Here is a 19,632-nt window from a genome sequence, read left to right as displayed (position 1 = left end):
TGGTGTAATTGGTCACACTGAAAGCAAAAATTTGGCAGCAAACTTGAAAATATTTGATGTTTAAAGGTGCTGTATGTCATTTTTTTTGACTGTACTAAAGCATAAAAAAACATAATATGTTTGCAGATATTTAGGAAACGTGCGTTCACATACTTATTTCTCTGAAAAACAAGTAATTTTATTTTGAAATACGTGTTCCGTGTCAGAATGTCTGTTTTGTTTTGGTCTGTGTGACTCCGCCCACTGCCAATTTATCCAATAGTATTTCAACACACTGGGTTGTCAGTTCGCGGAAAACACAGTGTACCGCTGCAATGGAAGCCAGCAATCAAACTGGGTCAGAGATGGCAGGTTCCACTCAACCTAAAAAGCCTTGGCATCCATCTAAAAATCTCTATGAAAGGAAGCATATTAAAACATGGATAAATCAGCCCATAAACTTACATGTTTCCTTACCTTTTAGATAAAATAAATAACCATCTTAGAAGAAAAGGTTCTATCGGCGCTACGTAGTTGGAACCCCTAAAAGGTTCACTGATTTTTCTTACTTAGTATTTTTGTCTCGTTTCTAATTCAAACATCTAAACATTCTTAAAACAAGAAGTATTTACTAGATAAGCAAAAGTAATTGTATATTTTGGGCAAAAAAATCACTCAAAATTAAGAGTTTTTGCTAAGATAAGAAATGCATTTTTTTCTTTGATAAGAAATGCATTTTTTGTTTGCAGTGTTCTATATAGAACCCTTTTAGCATAAAATGTTATACTGAACTATACTTCTATATATAAACTTTTAAGGGTTCCAAATACGTAGCGCCAATAGGAACCTTTTCTTCTAAGAGTGATTGTGATAGTGATTTTGTCGTATCACCCACCCTTTTTTCGCTGCTGGAAAATTCATACATTGTCCATTGTGGTTTTTTTTATAGTATTACATCCAATTTGTGATTATATTTTTAAAAGCTATGACAACCAACAAAGCACACCAAAGCTTGGATTATTAATTCAAACTGAACCAAGTTCAAACTCATGATCAAAAGCTCACAGCAGAACATGAGTCAAAATCATGTTTGTATGCATTATCTGACAATTACTCATCAAGAAAAAACTGATCAAACTCAAAAGTTCTTGTGTTCTCTCAAGACCAAGTTCCCTCAAGCCTATGTGCTTGACTAAAAATATGGAAGCTGTCTGTAAATAAAACATTAGAAATATCAGCTGTCCTCTTCTAGAAAAACAACACTGCCTTTGTAACAGGAACTGCTAAATGAGTCTCTTAGTCATGGAAAAAAGCACAACATGGGGAAGAAAGCAAACAGCAGGACCGTATGAATTAGTGAACGTGGCTTTGAACTTAAATTTAAGCTAGCAGGATGTAGGTTAGTAGGCAAGGCACTACATGCAACTGCGAGATTCTTATGAACTCACAACCAAGAACACTTCTCTCATTTCTGACTATAGCATTTCACTTCATACATGCTTCTGACATAATTAGACAACATCGTAAAGACATTAAAAATGTTTTAAACTGCATTACTAAAAATTTAAAAAGTAACATTTACATTTTGTGTCAGTCAACTACAGTGGCTCATTATCATGATAGAGCAAGTCCCTATAATTCAACTTGTGCCTTGAAGCGAATCTACTGCTGTGTAGACCTGGCACAATTACGTGCCATAAAACGTCAGCTGCAGCCCAGGATCTTGCTTTCCCTCGACTTCAGCGCATACACCTGCAAGAAACCGTCTGGTTTCACAGCTGTGAAATCCTTCAAACAGATTCATTTCTGGTAATCCTAGCCCTTGTTTTCCGTCAACATAATAATTAAATAAATGGAACAAGGACTTTCTCACAGACAATTCAAAATGACTTTGGGTGGGATTCATAACTGGTCTTTATGGGAAAGTTGCCATGTACAATATACTACATTAAAAGTAAAAAAAAATATATTCAAAAAACAACAAAAAAACAACAAACAACCATTCCGCCATGACTTGGCCCTAGAGCGTCTGTGAATTATGATCATGAGGGAATGAAAGCAAAGATAACTAAAATGGAACAGATGTCTCCATCTCATATGACTATCTTAAAGACTTCACTGTGAAACCATTGATGCACAATGGCTGCCTAAACTCCAAACACAGGGGGAAGTAATAAAATAAATCCTGACCAAGCAACCATCAGGAAAATAATGTGATGATGTATCTGGATGGTGTCCAGGACCTAAAGGAATCCACCTCTAACCCACATTTTCTTTGCAGACTTTGCAGTGCTTATAGTCTCTCTTAATACATCTAATAATTGCACCCCTCAATAACATAGCTAAGACATATCATTTATTAAATCACACCAACTTAACAGAAAATCATTTGATTTTTTAAGCAATAAAGCTGCATTTAGTTTAATGTGCACATTTCTGATATTATGAATTGGTATTTTTTCTGCAATTCCATGAACTTTTGAAATGATTCGGTCTCTAGCAATGGCTCAAACTTCCTTCAATGCAAATCTTTTGGATTCTTCTTCAGCAATCGCACACGAGTCACATTACCTGAGGTACAGGTCATGTTTGTAACACAAACAGTGTGAGATGTTAAAGTTTAATACTTACTCCTGGAAGTTTGCCTTTACCATTAAATGTATATGAACATAATAACAAGCTCTTTAAAATCCTAAAACGGTTAAATGTTTAAAAGAGAAGAAATTGAAAGGAAATTCTAAAGTATTTTGACTACTTATTTGACAACTTTTGAACCTGCTTTCTAAGTTAAATGTTACCACGCTCAAGAGCACATCAACGGCTTATTCATGCCTCTCATTACATCACCTAAGAAAAACAGGAGTGAGGGGAAAAAACTACACAAAAACATCTTCAAACGCACAAGAAAAAGAACAGGTACTGTTTGGATAAATTCAAAGCTTTTCTCAGTCTGTAGAAGAAATCCTCCACTTGGAACACAAATGAGACATGTTTAAAACGTTAAGCCCACGGCACTGGTGTAAACCAAACGATACGCTTTTCGAACTCTGCCAACAGTGCTGTCAGCATGTCTCATCACACAATGTGGGTCTGGGGCTCGGGCCAGGTGTGATTTCTGTTCAGTGGAGCTGGAGCAGTCTCACGATGAGAAAAACCATGCTACAATCTTATTACAAAAGATCACAGGTGATTTACAGTGATCCATAACAGCTCGACAGTTTGACAAAAACATTCTCAGTTTCAAGCTCAAATGCATCCTGTGGCTTCAGGATTATTCCCCTTCTTACGACCATGGCCAACAGTTTCAAAGAAAGCTCACGGCAACAAATTGCAAAATGGAATTTTAATGCAAGTCAAAATTACATGTTTAGTTATTTAACATGAATCAAAGTGTTCTGGTAAAGTTCCAAAAAATCCATCAGAAACAGATTTCAAAATAAAACTTCCATGCACAAGCCTATGATTTTCTAGTCCTACCTATTGCTCAATATATAAATCTATGTGGTTTTTAACCCATTTATGGAAACACTAAGCTTGTAAATAGTATAAATAATAATGGCAATTAATAGTTATAAAGACAAATATTCAATGTTGTATTATGAAGCAGACACGCTTGTATACGCTTGCACTAAAACACAGCTTTTTTTGGAAACTTTGAAGCATAGAAACTGGTTTTCAACCACTGTCCTGTGTTAATCATAAAACAGCTTCAATATTGAAAGCATTGTATTTCTCAGCAAGGAGATAACTTTGCAGTTTTTTTAACTTCAGTAAACTAACAAGCTTCACTATTCAATACAGACGCATGCAGGTAATGCACACTCAAAATCTCGCTCTCATAGTTTAAAATCATTAAAATACATTTTACCATGCTACTTTATTTCACTTCAGAATTCTAGATCTAAACAAAACAGCAAACGAAAAAGACAGCCATTTTCCAGTCTATATCGATTATATTCACTGCAAACATCCATGACAGCTTTTAAATTATCCATGTTGGCAAAAAAGCAATGGCTACTCAATGTAAAAATTTAGTTAGGGCATGTAAAACTCGAGGGTCAACCATGGTGCATAGTAAAGTGATCACCAACGAAATCATTTTGGGCAGGGATTAATGTAAACATATAGCCTGACAAGCCAGACCCAATCAAGATGTTTGGTCTGGAAACTCACCATTGACGGGGCTCAATCCGAGGGGCGGGATAAACGGTTATCTTTCAAACTCCCTCTGCACGCGATAGGATAGCGCTACAACCAACCAGAGCAACGTGAAGCGGAGCTCGTTGATAGATTAATGAACCACCGACTCTATACACAATGAGATTGGCCTGACCAGAATTTGGTTTTTACAGCTCAGAACTGTAGAGTTGTAGAGCATTAAAATATTTATGTCCGAGCCGACCCGAGCCCGACAGTTAAAAATGTTTTCCTCATATACTAATGACACATGTAGCTACGTTTGTTTGTGTGGAAAGCCCGCTTTTATTAAGCAACTGTAGGAAGGCATTCTGAAATGTTTACAGACGAGCGCATCAGCGCGCACACGGGGCATCAAACGGCACACAGAGCCCAATCAAATAGCCAACTGAAATTAAATGAACAAAGGTCTGCTAAAAATGGCCCAAGCTAACAGAACAAAACATTAACGTAACACAATTGAAATGCTTATTAAAAATCAAAGTCATCTTACCATTTTTCTCAAACTTTATGGTTAGCTACTAAACTGCAATATGGGATCTATTTACATAATCTATCCATTAAAGTTTAGGCTAATCTAGGTTTTATCCAGAAAAAGGACTGCATCATCAACTGTGGATGGCTTCAAGGCTGTCCTCCTGCCAGCAGCTGAAGTTGCGCTCGCTGCTACTGCTACTGGCTGGAATGACAAGGATGCCGCGGGCAATATGCACGCAAGTGGTGCACGTTGTCATCACGGCGACATAGACAAATTTCCGCATGCAGACGGATGTTAGGGTATTATTTTACATTTATTTAAATCACAAAAAAAAACATTGCATCAAGTTAAACAGGCCCATTGGCTACTTGCATAATAAACATTTTAAATTTAAAAGGTTCAATGCCTTATTGAGCTGACGTGACCGAGCCCGACCCGAACGTCATCTCTAAATATCTGTCCAACCGGCGTGACCCGTCGGGCTCAGGTCAGGTATCCATCCTCTAGTCGTGTCTAAAGTGAGCATGAACAGGCAGGACGGATTTTTTTCAGGGGGGATATAGTCAAAAGATCAGATCTGGGCATTAAGACTTGCCTGGGTGACAAGTCATCATGAATAAGCCATGAACCTTAGTACAGAAGCTGCATTTAAAAAACTGCACACGTGCTGCCTCACAAGACTAAAAATGGCAGCGTTATTAGTTCATCTCGCTAGAGACACAGGACTGAATGCCAGCATGGACCCTGAGGCATTCATTTTCAGCAATTACTAACCGCAGCATATTCAGTGCTCCCTACAAAGTGTGCAGGGATCCATTCATCACCTGGCTTTACAGTACCATCTGGACACAAGGCTGTTTGCATTTTAAAGTGAACCCATTACTGGAGGGTGGACTGTAATATACATCTAAATTAATCATCTAACCTAATGAATTGACTATTGAATGCTATAATGTGCTTTCAATTACTTATTGGGAATGAAAAATTGGATTAGTTTTGTTCAAGAGCAGGACGTTGCAAAAGTGTCTAATCGGAGTAAAACCAGTTGTGCATGTGTTAATAAAAGCATACCTAGATCAGGAAGTGAGGTAGCAGCTCATTCCACACAAGCCTACAGTCAAGGGCCTGTTACAAGTTGAGAATATCAAATGACAACCGGAGAAAGAGGAAGATGTTTTATGCATTCCTTCAGAGAGAGCCAGAGCATTCAGACGTAACATGCAGGAAATTTTCAAAATTCATGACTTCCACAGAATGGGGTATTGAGAGGAAGAAAAGGACAAATCTGCATCTTTACAAATTAGAATCTCATGGTGCAGTGGCAATGTGCTTTAAATGTTCACTTCAGAGTCACATAAACAAAAAGTGTTTGAGAATGACAACCATACCTTATAATTGTACTAACAAATTATCCTGATCATACAACAAAAGCAACACAAACATTATCAATATAACTGAAAAATACTCAGCACAGATGTATTAAATCGATAATTTCATTAAATTAACAGTAAAGACATTTATGTTACAAAAGATTTCTATATAATTAAAATGCTGTTCTTTCTGGTCATTTAAGAATCCTGAAAAAAATGAATCAACGTTTGCACCAAAATATTAGGCAGCACACCAGTTTTCAACACTAAAAATAATAATAAATGTTTTTTGAGCAGCAAATCATCATATTAGAATTATTTCTGAAGAGTCATGTCACACTGAAGACTGGAGTGAAGATGCTGAAAATTCAGCTTTGCATCACAGGAATAAATTACATTTAAAAATATAACCCATTACACAATAAAAAGTTATTTTATATTGCAATAATTCAAAATGTAACCCTATTTACGATCAAATAAATGCCGGATTGTTGAGCCTAAGAGACTTAAAAAAAATGTTTTGAATGGTATTGTATATCAACAGAAAGCTTTATCATCACGAATGACACAACATAAGCCCAAACGAGGAACAAGTTTCTCTGTCAAATCTTAATTTAACAACCAAGCACCCAGACAAAACATTAGGACACTGACAATATCTACAACTTAGAGATGGGATAAAGAAGTTTTACAATCTTTGACTCTCTGTGAGAGGAAAAAACATACAGGACAAGCATGTGCAGTGTGTGACGTGACAGATGATTGTCTAGTCCTGTTCAATTTTCAAAGATTCTGAAATTCAAGTGAATCATTTTTTTTATACAAAATGTCCCTTGTTCAAAGTAGAAATCATGAACTCAAGCCTGATCTTAGAGTGTGAATTTCACGTCTGCAAAGCAGTCATATTAAAAGAAAGAAAGATAAATGTTTCAGCTAAATAATAATTAGATAACAGTCGAGATTTTTACGTCACGCCAAATATGCACATAACCAGCCCATGTTCAGCCAGGCAGTATTAAAGTGGATCTGCACAGCCGAAAACATCAGAACTTCTGCAGGTATTGTGAAGATGAGGACAATATAGTGAAAATGGCAGATTATGGATATAAATGTTATGTTCCAAGCTGTGCAGGGGATGTAAGCACTTTTCATAGCCTTCCCACAGAACAGAGCTGTCAACAGGCATGATTGATGTTTATCTGTAATAGGATACCAAGCACCACTTGAATTCAAAGTTGTTAGTTTGCTCTATACATTTCGTTAACGAAAACAAGACGAAAAATGTTCACTGATGACCTTTTTTCCATGACTAAAGCAAGACAAGATGACACGAATGCCCTTAAACAATTATTGGGCCTCATTCATGAAACTTTCGTAAATATATGAGCAAATTCTAAATAATTTGCACATAAAATGGACCATTACTAAAACTCTCCTCCAGATTCACAAATGCTTCGTATACCACGGATTCATTAGTTAAACGTGTGTATATTAGTGAATTTCAAAAATGTGTAAATAGGATGCGCGTGCATGCTCATTCATAATTAACATAATCCCCGCCCAGGAGTTACAACTGCGAATGACGTGAACAGGAATGCTGTGGATTCTTCTGGACTTCTTTCTCGGGTTTGGCTTCAGGATTTTTCATAAATGTTGAAGAGACTAATTGGCCATATGACTAGCAATAAATATTAAATTATCGTGTGTCCACCAAAGCATGTTTTAGCTAAACACCTAGTGCTCTTCTGAGAACGGCCAGCTGGTGGCGCTTGAAAGCCCTTTGCAAGAGCAGTGTTTTTCCAGCTGAGATACTTTGGTTGCTATGATACAGAATATCCATGGCAGTATGTGTTACTACTAGCATCTCATTTTGAAGAATATTACTGAATTTAAAAATGCAGTAAAAAGCAGTATTTACTTCTCTATTATTGTTGTTCGGTTGGTGTACAAGTGGGATGATTGGTCGGTGCAGTTTTTGTCCCGCCCCTCCTCCAGTGTGATTGGACGGCCTGGTAAAAAATGACAGTGACAAGCACTGCCTATTGCCCAACGTTAAACAGTAAAAAAATGGGCAAATCAACTCTTAAAATATTATTATGGTAGGCCTGCCCTACATGGTGCATCAAAATGTAATGTCATCAGTTTGCCTAAATTAGAACAGAACGTTCAAATGTTTTACGCACCATTTACTCATGGTAGGGAGCAGGTGTAAATTTCTTTCGTACCAACTAACATTTTGAAAATACGAACATTCTTGTGAATCCGAATATTTACGTCAGAACGGCTTTACAAACGATTTACACACAAATTCGTTCTGCTCGTGTTTTAATGAATGTGGCGCATTGTGACTATATAAACGTGCAATATCATTGACAAAAAAAGACGAGACTAAAACGTAGTTAAAAAAAAAAGCTTGAATAAAAATCCCTATTTGGTTTTGTTGGGGGAAAAAGAGGAGCGTTCGTGCTTGCGGTTGCAAGATTTCAGTCATTTAAATCCCCCAATCAGAGCTTTTCTGTTAAAAGAACATATTCAATTCAGTGTTTTACTTAGCACATAGCAGTGTTTTAAAAAATATCAATAATTCGATATGTATCGATACCTGAAACGATACCAATACTCCTTTCTACATTATTGATACACCGATACCAGCTACACTCGCCGAACGGCAGCGAGTTGACACACACCCGCCTCTTCTCATTCACTCTGGTTAACCCTCTGAACACAGCGAACGTGTCAGCGCATTCTGTTGAATTTTTCCTCATGACAGCGTGTAAGTGTTGCATACATAATAGTGTAAATGCACACACATACAGTAATTAAGCCGCCTCTGACAAGTGCAAAAATGCTATTTTTTTTCAGCTTATTAATGGTCAAAAACACTCGATATAATGTCACAATGGCCATCTTGGTGGGTATTAATGTAAACTCAGTCGTAAACAGTACAGTATTTTAATTCCATGTGTGCGGCAGCTCTTAAAGGGACCGCAGCAGATGTTATCCAAACTACAAAAAGACAAACTATCACTTACTGCTCTTCACTGATTAAATTGTGTAACTTTAATGGTTTAAACTTTATTGAATTTATTTATTTTATTGAATTTTTTTGTGCAATTGTTAATAATTTGTTTTAGGCAATTGCATTTTTTGTGCAATTGTTAATAATTTGTTTTTGTTCTTATTTTATTACCATTTACTTAAATTACCGTTCAATTTACCATTTGAAATCAAGCTTCCTTGTGCTGTGTGTAAACTACTGCAATAAAAATTACCCCATCGTACAAGAAATTTAGTAAGCAAATATTTGTGAGATAATTGTAATGGAATTGATTGACGTTTATAAATGGGGAAAAAAGCTTGCAAGTTTTATCCATATAAAGTGATCTCTTTTTGAGGTGAAATATGACCCAATATTCTCTTTGTAAACTCTTTCACCTCATATAGTCTTTGCCGACAAAACTGAAAATAAAGGCAAATCACTAAGCCATGACACCTCTCATTTTAAAAGGAATGCAGATGCACATAAATGAGCAACCCAACCCAAATGAGCCAAACATACAAGAATTACTTGTCTGAACATAACACTTACATTCCCCTGGTTTACAAAGCCATGCTTGCTGGCAATCCGGTTAGCTTCCTGCACTCCCCCTGTGATGTGGACGGCCCATGTGTTGGTGTAAACCTTCTGTCCAATGGATGGCTGTGGCCCAGAGGTCACGAGAATCAGCAGTGTACAGAGCGTCAATGAGGCAAGCTTGAGATCCATTAGACACAATGGAGGGAACCAAGGCAGGAGTTCCTAATGTCACCAAGTCCGTCAGCACAGAGGCCCACTGCTATATCCGTGCTTCCCCAGGCACATGTAGAGACGGAGCCGAGAAAGAGAGATGCACTCAGAATGGTTCAGGAATCACCTGGGGAGGGAACGAGATGAAGATGGAAGATTGCAGAATTAGTCATTTTAGTTGCAGTTCCAAGAGAATAATAATTGAGGATATGAATCACAGATAAGCTTTTATACTATGGAACTGACTAACTAGTTAAAAATTAACAGCACACCTAAAGTTTTGCCATTGGCAGCTAAGTGCAGGGGCTTGATTCCAATCAGTTAAAAGAACAGTCATATTTAATTCAATGCAAATGTAAAAGAGGCTATGAGGAGGAGGTAAAGTTACCGTAAGTCAATTTTATATCAATGTCTACCTGGAACCGCAGACAAAATATCTAGATACTTCTTTCCAAAAACATTTCCAGAGTGCAAACACACTCTAACAGTGAAAATTAAAGGGTGTTCATACTGACAGAGATTTGCAGATATCAAGGCAATTATTTTCAAACTGAGCTGACAATTTGAGGTGACTTGAGCAACAGCTAATTTATGCAACTGTACAGCATAATGTCACATGATCTGCCACTTGATACAGCTGCAGGGCTCCAGACTGCAACCAAATGGTCACATTTTGCAACCCTTTTTTCCTGCTGGTGAAACTAAATTTTAGCCCAACTGATAAGAGCTGCCAAGCAGAACGGAGCAGCGTCTTGTGAGAAGCATAACAGGCGCAGGATTCTGTGTTTTAAACCATATCAGATCAAACAGCGCTGATGTAGAAATGACCAACATTCAGCATGGATTGTAGTAACACCCCATGGCATTGTGGCAGGAAAAGTCAAATGTTGTTTTTGTCTTACATTATTTAACTCAGGGTTCATACAACCTTTTGAGAGTGAAATTCAAGCACTTTTCAAGGGCTTCACAATTTTTTTCAGCACTTCAAAAAGCTCTAACTATTATCCAATTTTAATGTTATTTATGATGTTTGAACTAAAAGTTTAAAGTATAAACACTTTGTGGCAAACAAGCACTTAAAAAAAGAAGAAGACATGAATTAGCTTTCAGGCATGAAAACGGTTCAGGGGTGAAAAAGGTGAGAAGGATATTACCCCTCTAGGGGGGTCCAGGAGCATGCTCCCCCGTAAGAAAAAAATAAATATTCCATATTTTAAAGCATCAATCTGATGCATTTTGAGATGCTTTTTTTTGCCAACACGGAGAGAGCTGGAGAAACTTAACTTCAGCCATGAGTCAAAAATTATAATGGCCTCCTTACTAAGCATTATGCGAGCCATTTCATGCCAGCCTGTCACTGGGTATAACATTTACAGTATATGAGGTGGTAAGGGCACAGCAAATGGCTTAATGAATAACCCCCACAAGAGATGGTGGACATGCTGTAACTTAACTTGTCTACTCTTCCATCATGATTGACAGCCAATACAATGTTATTTAATTCAGATTTTAATACATTTTGTTGGCAAAGATAACAATTTACATTACAGTTTGCAATACTCTCATAACCAGATCAAATTTTTTCTTCTTTGCCTGAACCACAAGTGTATGGCCCGCTTGCGCTATTTTGCCGTAGAAATTTTAAATTTAAGTTTTATTGTTCAGCATTACTTGAGCATTTTATAATTTGCGTGGCTGAATGATGTCTTCCTTTTATCTGAGGGAACATAAATGAAGGAGTATTTTAAGATAATCCATGCGTTCCGTGTGACTATCGAATCCAGAGGATTAAGTTGCGTACAGTTTGGCAAGTCTGTTTATTGATAGAACGGTGGACCACTTTACCTTCTGCCTCATCAGTACCCTCACCTAAAAAACGGTAGCGTTAGCTTATAATTTTACACCGGAGCTTTAGCTAGCTGCACAAATAACAAATTAAGCTAAACACAAATAGCATCTAACATTGGTGCACAAACTATTCATTGAGAAATTGCTAAAGTGTTTGTTTTCCAGCAGATGGTAATCTCCCACTAAACTATGCACATTCATGATTTCACTGAATTAAACTTAGAAATTTAGATATTTAATGTGCATTTTACCTTTTTTTTGCTATTTTAAATAAGTTATTTTACAAAATCACACTGAGTACCCAGATCAGCTGCTTGTGCTTGCATAAAGTTTAAGGTAAAAATAACTGGAATTAATTAGCGTAAATACAAAAATCATATTGTACTATGCAATTAGATAAACTGTTCATTCATTCATCACTTTACCTCTGTCTTTACCCCCTTATTCCTTATCATCCCTGCATCAAAAGGGCTTCTGTCTTTTTGACACTGTGAATTCACCATCAGTCATAAATAATCAGGCAAGTTACAAGCGACCCAAGCAAACTAAAAACCGTTAAACTGATCGCGCGATCTATATCTAACGCACTTAAGCACTCGCTGGGCAGGTTTTTTTTTATATATTTCGAATGAATATAAATAAAATAGTATCAGTAATAAAACCAGAAAAATAACTAATTTTGGCGCCCCTATTCCACGGACCGGACCTGCGACTCGCACTCCCTTCTGGCACGCACTCCTGTTCGCAGTTCACTTAATATAAATATATTTTTACTATAATAAAAATTTATTTGATCTGCATATCAATTCACGCTCAGTGCTTCACAGTAGGGATGGCTCGATACCACAATTTTGGATTCGGTACGGTACCACAATCTAATACCGAAGTACCGATATTAAATCGATACCACAAGGTCTGATATTAGCGCGGGTATATTGCACGCGAATGAGAACAATTATGCAAGTTTTGAGTTTATAAAGTGGGAAATTACCACAAATCTTTCTTAGTAAATGAATCAGCAAAGCTTATCACATCAAATCAGTCATTTGAAAACTTTCTTGTGAGAAATAATTTCAGCAAAAATCTCTCAAAATTAGCAAATTGCTTCTGGTTTCAAAAGACATCGCTCAGTGGCGATTTCTTTAAGACTGCAAGGGAAGCTCGGCTTCCCTTATAATGTCACAAAATTAATGGTCAAATATGTACTATTATATTAACATTGTATTGACTAAAAATGCGTTAGAAAACGTTTATCTCAAAGACGAGTTCGTTTACATATAGCAGGTCGGCTGACTCGATTTCCATCCCATACATTCCCGCAGCGTCACAGTGCATTTCCCTATTGAAGCCCAGCGTCCATTGACTTCAATGGGGCTGCTTTGAACGGTTTTTTTCAGCGCTTCGAAACTAGACGGTCATTGGATAAACGCTGCGATTATGTCCCGCCCACGGACGCTCAGCGTCTCTGGGAGTGAATGGGGAGTGGGCTGGCCCGGACTCCGAGCTTCTGCGTGTTGATTGGAGGGTCTGCATCTCCTTTTGACTGACAGCGATTCTGTACTATAAGGAATCACTGAAGCTATTCGCGCTCAGTCCCATCGCGAATTTCTCAAGTTCATTCGAAATAAAAACTGCTGCAACCTATTTCTTTGATATTTGCTTGGCGAAATTGCTTCATTTTCATCATACATTTCACACAATTATACACCACATTCCTTGTTTCAGTTTTACAGAGTTTAATATTTTTTTAGATCGTTCATTCATTCACAGGGTAAAAGACCATTTTCTTGAAAAGGAACGTAGGGCAGAATTTACTTTTAAATAAATAAGACAATTGGCCGAAAATGAGCTTCCCCTCTCTGACAGACCAGTAACTTAGCCGCCACTGATCGCACTACACTAAAGCAATCTGCATAATCCTATTCAACATTTCACGCTGGTCTCGGGATGGATAACGGAAATCATTTGAACATGCAAGTGATTTTATAGCATTTCGTAATAACAGTTACAGGAGATATGAGCTCATACGACACACACACACACACACACACACACACGCCTGTCACTTAGTCACGCTCGCACATTACACATTAAGTTTCCTTAAACAGTCAAATACACAGAGTTATGTACAAATGTCCGTCTTTAGTGAGTAAGTTATTCACATAAACACAGGCGGTTGTGTCTAACGGGAATATAAATAGTGCAATAGTACGCGTGCAAATATAATGAGATCTAAATGTCATTGGTTGAAACGAACGCTGGAGATTGTGATATTCGATCTTATGTTAGGCTGTGTGTGTGCGTTGATCAGTGTTAAAAGAAAATAAATGTCTAAATGAGATGGTTTGAATGATTCACTGACCTATCGATCTCTTCAGAAGTCTTAAAGTCAGAATAGTGACAGATATGCTTCTTGGCTAGGTTTGATGGTTCTTCATCAGTTTTATAAGCAAAGTCATTACAAATGTCACTTCTACTCCTCTCTTTATTAATTCGTTTTGGGCATCTTGAGTGAGATTCAACTGCTTTATCCATTTTGTTCGTCTATGTTGTTGTCACATTTGCCGGTTGTTTCGGGTCAGTTTGGGTAGCGCGCTGCCATCTAGCGGTGAACTTCAGAACAGCAGCATATACCGAAATGTGCCAAATCATGATATCGTACCGTTTTAAATAAAATATATACCGGTATTTTTCCAGTACCGGTATATCGCGCATCCCTACTTCACAGTTCAATTTCCAATAAACAATCGTAATATTAGCAACTGGTATTAACAAAACAATGAAAAACAATAGTAATTGTATTATTAAAATAACTTTATGATACATTTTCCTCCAGCACCGCCACCAGTAGACCTTCTCAAATGTTAGTCTGCAGCTGGATATCGTAGTCGAGTACGAATGCCCAGGGCCGCGTTATCCTAATGGGCAACATGGTAAATGGTAAATGGACTGCATTTATATAGCGCTTTTAACAGACCCTATGGCCATCCAAAGCGCTTTACATATCGCCTCACATTCACCCATTCACACACCGACGGCGATGTCAGCCATGTAAGGCACCATCCAGCTCGTCGGGAGCAGCTGGGGTTAGGTGTCTTGCTCATGGACACCTCGACACTTGGTCAGATGGAACCGGGGATCGAACCACCAACCTTCTGGTTTGTAGACAATCTACATGAACCACTGAGCCACTGCCGCCCCATGGGCTGCAGCCCAGTGCCCCGAACACCAGGGGGCCCCAGAGACAATTCTCTTTTGCGTTATCCTTTTTTCTTTTTTGGATCGAGGTAATTATGCGTATGCTGAGCATCGTTGTCACACACCCGAATCGAGTGTTGAGAGAGTGTTGACCCCAATTGAGAGAGCATGGGCCCCGCAAAAGCTTAGCCCAGGGCCCCGCAAAGGCTTAAAACGGCCCTGCGAATGCCTATGACTAAGAAACAGTAAATATATTTCTGCAACCTCCAATGATATAGTCACTATTCAACTCCAAGACATAATAAAATTATGCAGAGTCAAATAACACCAGCAATGTCTTGATTGCCCAAAATAAGCCAACAGTTATTTCACAAGGTATTTTTGCTGAAAATGGGGGGGGGAAAGGAAGCTTTCTGACTTTCATAAGTGATGTGCCAAGTCATCATCTTTGCTGGTAAGCCACCAGTAAACCAAAGATTGGAGAGAGCACAGCTGACTTATTCTTCCACAGAAATATTAATCAACATCCATGTTCAGTTATTAAATGCTGTCGTCTCGCTGCAAAACCATCGTCCTGCTTCTCCTCTCTTATGACTAAGCAAACTCTGATGCAAGATTTCTTGTTGACTTGAGGCTCAACTTGCCAGAAACTTAAGCTGTTGCATTAGGGAATAAAACAGCGTATTCAATTCACCCTGCGTTTCGTTTCGCCCATTAATTTGGTAGATAAAAACATTTTTTTACGGAAACCATTTTCAGTGACTGGCAGGATACCCTTGGCTTGCAATTTATTTAATCTTATAAGGGAAAAAAACTTGTTTGTTCTAAACAAGTCTGGTTTGCTTCAGCAGAACTGTATAATGATTCAATGCATGTACTGCAGGTGGTGCGATTCGTGTCCAGCTGACCTGTCCACACTAAGGCTGCGCAATATATCGAAATATTGCAAGTTCGCAACGGCACATGCTATCTGAATGATTGTAATAGGCTACTTCAACATAGTGAAAAGTGTATGTTTAAGGTCGAAGCTGCGACGCGTATAGCAGAGAATAGAATGGGCACACGAATGTTACTTATGTGACTTTCCTGACGTTAAAACAAGTTATTAAACGCAATAACTTGCAAAAAACAACTCCTTGTAGTCTCGTGCTGTCTGACACACACACCCTGAAATGTGTGCACAAGCCATTTCTCAAAAAGCATGATACCTTCAGTTCAGTTTTGTCTACATTACATTTTTTGTTTGTTTACATTGATGTTAAAGTTATATCAGATTTGTGACATTAATTTTTGCTAAAACACCGTTGGCACTTTCAGAAGTTGTAGCGATACTTTCTTTTCCCAGAAAGAATATGAAACACATACATTTTATCAGTTTTTAATTTAAAAAAAATGTAATTTAAATAGATTTTACACACTAATTGCAATATCGTATCACATATTGAATATCACATTATTTAACAAGGTATTGCATATCGCATTTTTCTTCAAAAATCGCACAGCCCTAGTCCACACCCTGAATGGCCTATTTTCATAATCATATTGCTTGTTACACAGACTCATTGGACAAAATGTGTTCTTTTCATCTTTTAAGCTTAAATAAGAGGGTCAATAAAAAATGATGTCCCACTATCTGATAAGAAAACTCACTTTTTTATTCTGTTTGACGTGAAGGGCAAAAAAAAAAAAAAAAAAAAACTGGTGGTGGTATTCCCTTTCAGGACAGAGCTTTAACTCTATTATTTTACCTAACAAACGTGGAGCACATTGCCTTGTTGGTTCAAATGACATGTCATTCTCACCATAACAATGTCAAAAGAATGCAGTTAAGAAGGCTGTGTTAAACTGCACTTCATTGAAGTCCAGAGTCCTGTTCTACCACAAAATGTGCTACTTCCCATCAGGAAATAAATGCTACTGTAAATTCTGAAACACAAGATTTTCCACAACAACTACTTTGGCCATTTCAAATTCACTATGCTGTATAAAACCTTATACTTGTTTTAACCAAACTCAGTGGAAAGATTTTCAATGGAAAGATGCATGTATTAGGAAATCATTCTGCAGTGTTGTTGCTTTTTTTTCTTCAAATTTCAGATTTTGAAAGCACAACACTGAAAAACAATCTAAATGACAGAATTCAGGCTACATAAAGCCTGTAATTGTGTTACGAGTTTAGAAAGACTAATTCAGATTTACTGTAAAGTAAACAGCTTATAGCAGTTTATCACCACAAATCAGTAAACACTGTTTATGAGAACACAAAAATATTGCTACAAATGTTTGACACCCGAGCCAAATAATTGACCTAGTAAGATCAATTTACAACACATGCATAAACAAATTTAGACTACATATTCTAAGACCATCATTTGCAAGCATCAAACAATGCTTCAACAACCCCAAACCTTTTGTTAAAACCATCTGTTATTGGAAAGTAACAAATTAAAATACTTAACAGGAAACATGCAACAACAAAAAAATCTGTTTACACGCAAAACATGGATGGTAAATTACTTTCACTTAGCAATAGACTACAGGTCATGTTACACAATGTTTTTTTATCAGGTGAAGAAAAGAAGATAAAAAAACAATACTCACTTGAACAGTGAACGTGTGTCTAACCCAGATTAAGCAGGCTAAGCTCTGAGCAAGAAGTGCGTAACTTTCCTGACAGCAATTTAAAGCTGTGCCAGCCCTGATCTCAAAGTACACCCACTCATGACATCATAACATGGTTAACACTTAACAGGGAGAGGAAACCGGCTCTGAGACAATTGACAGTAAGTGCGGACCTCTTGGAAAAAAAACTCGAGACAGGATGCAACTTGTGGGACTTTAAGAAGCCCATTTTATCTGAAAATTAATGGGAACTTAAATGTTATCAGGCAGCTGTGCATATGCAATCCATGCTTCATTTCAAAACACAAGTGAATGCGTTTTCCAAAGAAGAGACAAACTTCGTTTCCTGGCAAGCATGTAACTGGGATTGGGTAATGGCTGAAACATTAGTCTCATGAGGAAAAAACTTTTTAGTTCTGAGAATCTGGGCTAATAAAAAATTAAAATACAAAATAAAAAGGAAAACTCTAACTTTAACACACCGTGCACTTAATAACAGCACTTTGATACAAATATTGCTGAATACTCCACCTTACAACAGAACAAAACAGAACACATTGAAAAAAGACAATACAGAGCATTTCCACATTATATGGACACTTAAAATAAGAATTAAACTGAAATATTCATCAAACCATCTGCAAACAAATTATGCTTTTCCCCTGAAATATTTTTCTGAGATTTTTTTGTGATGTGTCAAGGTTTTAGCATCAAAATCAAGTTTTAAACTTGTATTCTTATTTTATTGTCAAAAGCCATGTCATCATCAACAATCACAAAAGACAGTTATAAATTAATAATATAAGAACAGCAGGAAATAAGTAAAAATGACAGCACTATAAGTTGTAAAGCAAGTTTTACACACACACAAAAAACATTGGTATCAACACAAAAAAGCATAAAACAATATGCAGAAATTGTAGGTGTGCAAAACAGATAACAAAATGTTGACTTAAATGTGCTTATATCGTCTGTCCTCGTTTAAATAATAATAAATAAAAAAGGAAACCAAATAAGATCCATATCGCAATGAAATTACGTTGAGTGTGTCTTAAGTGTCCAGAAAACTTTATAGTACGTTTTATTTATAAATGTATTGCAGCTGTGCAAAGTGTAGTTTGCAACAAAAAAAAAAGTAACGTTATATTCAACAGAACGTGATAATAATATCAGACAAAGATAAGCATTCAAATGGTAACGAGTTAGTCATAAAACATTCTTATGCGGTTCACACAAGTTAGTTACTTAACGTTAGTTAAGTTAGTCAGTAAAGTTAGACTAAGGTTACTTACTCTATTACAGAACAAGTCACAGGACTTAGTCACTAAACCACCTTCTTGGTTTTCTTCAAAACTAGTGAATATAACGTTATATCTTACCTCAACAGCATCAGCTTCTAATCTTCCGTTTCCTTGGACACGACGTAAATCCACTAAACCTGTCCACGAACACGACGAAAAGTCCTCGGTGTTTGACTGACGACAAACACAGTCCCAGAAACAAAGCTGAACTCAAGACACCGACGAAGTAGTGTTGTCAAGGGGACAGAATGAAATGTTCTGGCGTCCCGGACTGTCCTAAAGTCCACGCGCACTCATCTACTGTACAATAGGGAAACTTTGCTATAGGTTTGCTCGCTCTGTCGCACGTAACGCGACGCTAAGGCATCACAGAGACCCGGTTCGTCTGAGCCACCTTTGGAATGATACGCCAACATAGTTACGTACGCATGCTAGAACGTTTCAAAACGGCAGAGTGAAGTAAACAAACAAGATATTAAAAAATACACCTCTATCCAGGGACTGGACTAGAGAGATGTCTACGTACTGCTTCTCAGGAAATACGTCACACATATACGCAATGAGATGCGACGTCAGGACGCGTCCACTTGAGCGCGTCATGCGGTAGTTGATTTTCTGAGGCCATCTACTGGAAGCGTATGCGCAGTTCACTTTAAAAACGCGACGTGCTGTGTTGGAAAATATTATACATGAAAAAAAACATGTTATGTGTTCTTTCAAATTCAGAAGCAAAATGTTTGAATATTGAATCCATAAACAAAAATGTGCTAAATGCATAGGCTACTTAACTGTAATATATTCTTGAGATGGAATCGAAATAATTTCATCTTGGAATAGAAAGTAATTCAAAGT

At 37.3% G+C, this 19,632-nt stretch overlaps 1 protein-coding gene across 2 annotated transcripts in view; it reads right to left on the bottom strand.

The window, feature by feature from the left end:
* Window positions 1-19,313, bottom strand: part of furina (furin (paired basic amino acid cleaving enzyme) a) — a 130,126-nt gene extending 110,813 nt beyond the window's left edge. The window contains exons 1-2 of one of the 2 annotated variants that reach the window (XM_067445170.1): window positions 18,859-19,313; window positions 9,614-9,938 (exon numbers count right to left, since the gene is read on the bottom strand). In XM_067445170.1, the coding sequence (XP_067301271.1) occupies window positions 9,614-9,790 (177 nt within the window). In that variant the 5' untranslated portion in view covers window positions 9,791-9,938; window positions 18,859-19,313. Of the gene's footprint in view, window positions 1-9,613; window positions 9,939-17,458; window positions 17,568-18,858 lie in introns of those variants that run through there. The other variant, XM_067445169.1, reaches the window with a different exon arrangement.
* Window positions 19,314-19,632: the final 319 nt, after the last annotated feature.

Source organism: Pseudorasbora parva, chromosome 1 (genome assembly GCF_024679245.1).
Source record: "Pseudorasbora parva isolate DD20220531a chromosome 1, ASM2467924v1, whole genome shotgun sequence".
NCBI classification, from domain to species: Eukaryota; Metazoa; Chordata; class Actinopteri; order Cypriniformes; family Gobionidae; genus Pseudorasbora; species Pseudorasbora parva.
Note: the sequence above shows the minus strand (reverse complement) of the source record. Positions and strands in the feature narration are given on the sequence as shown.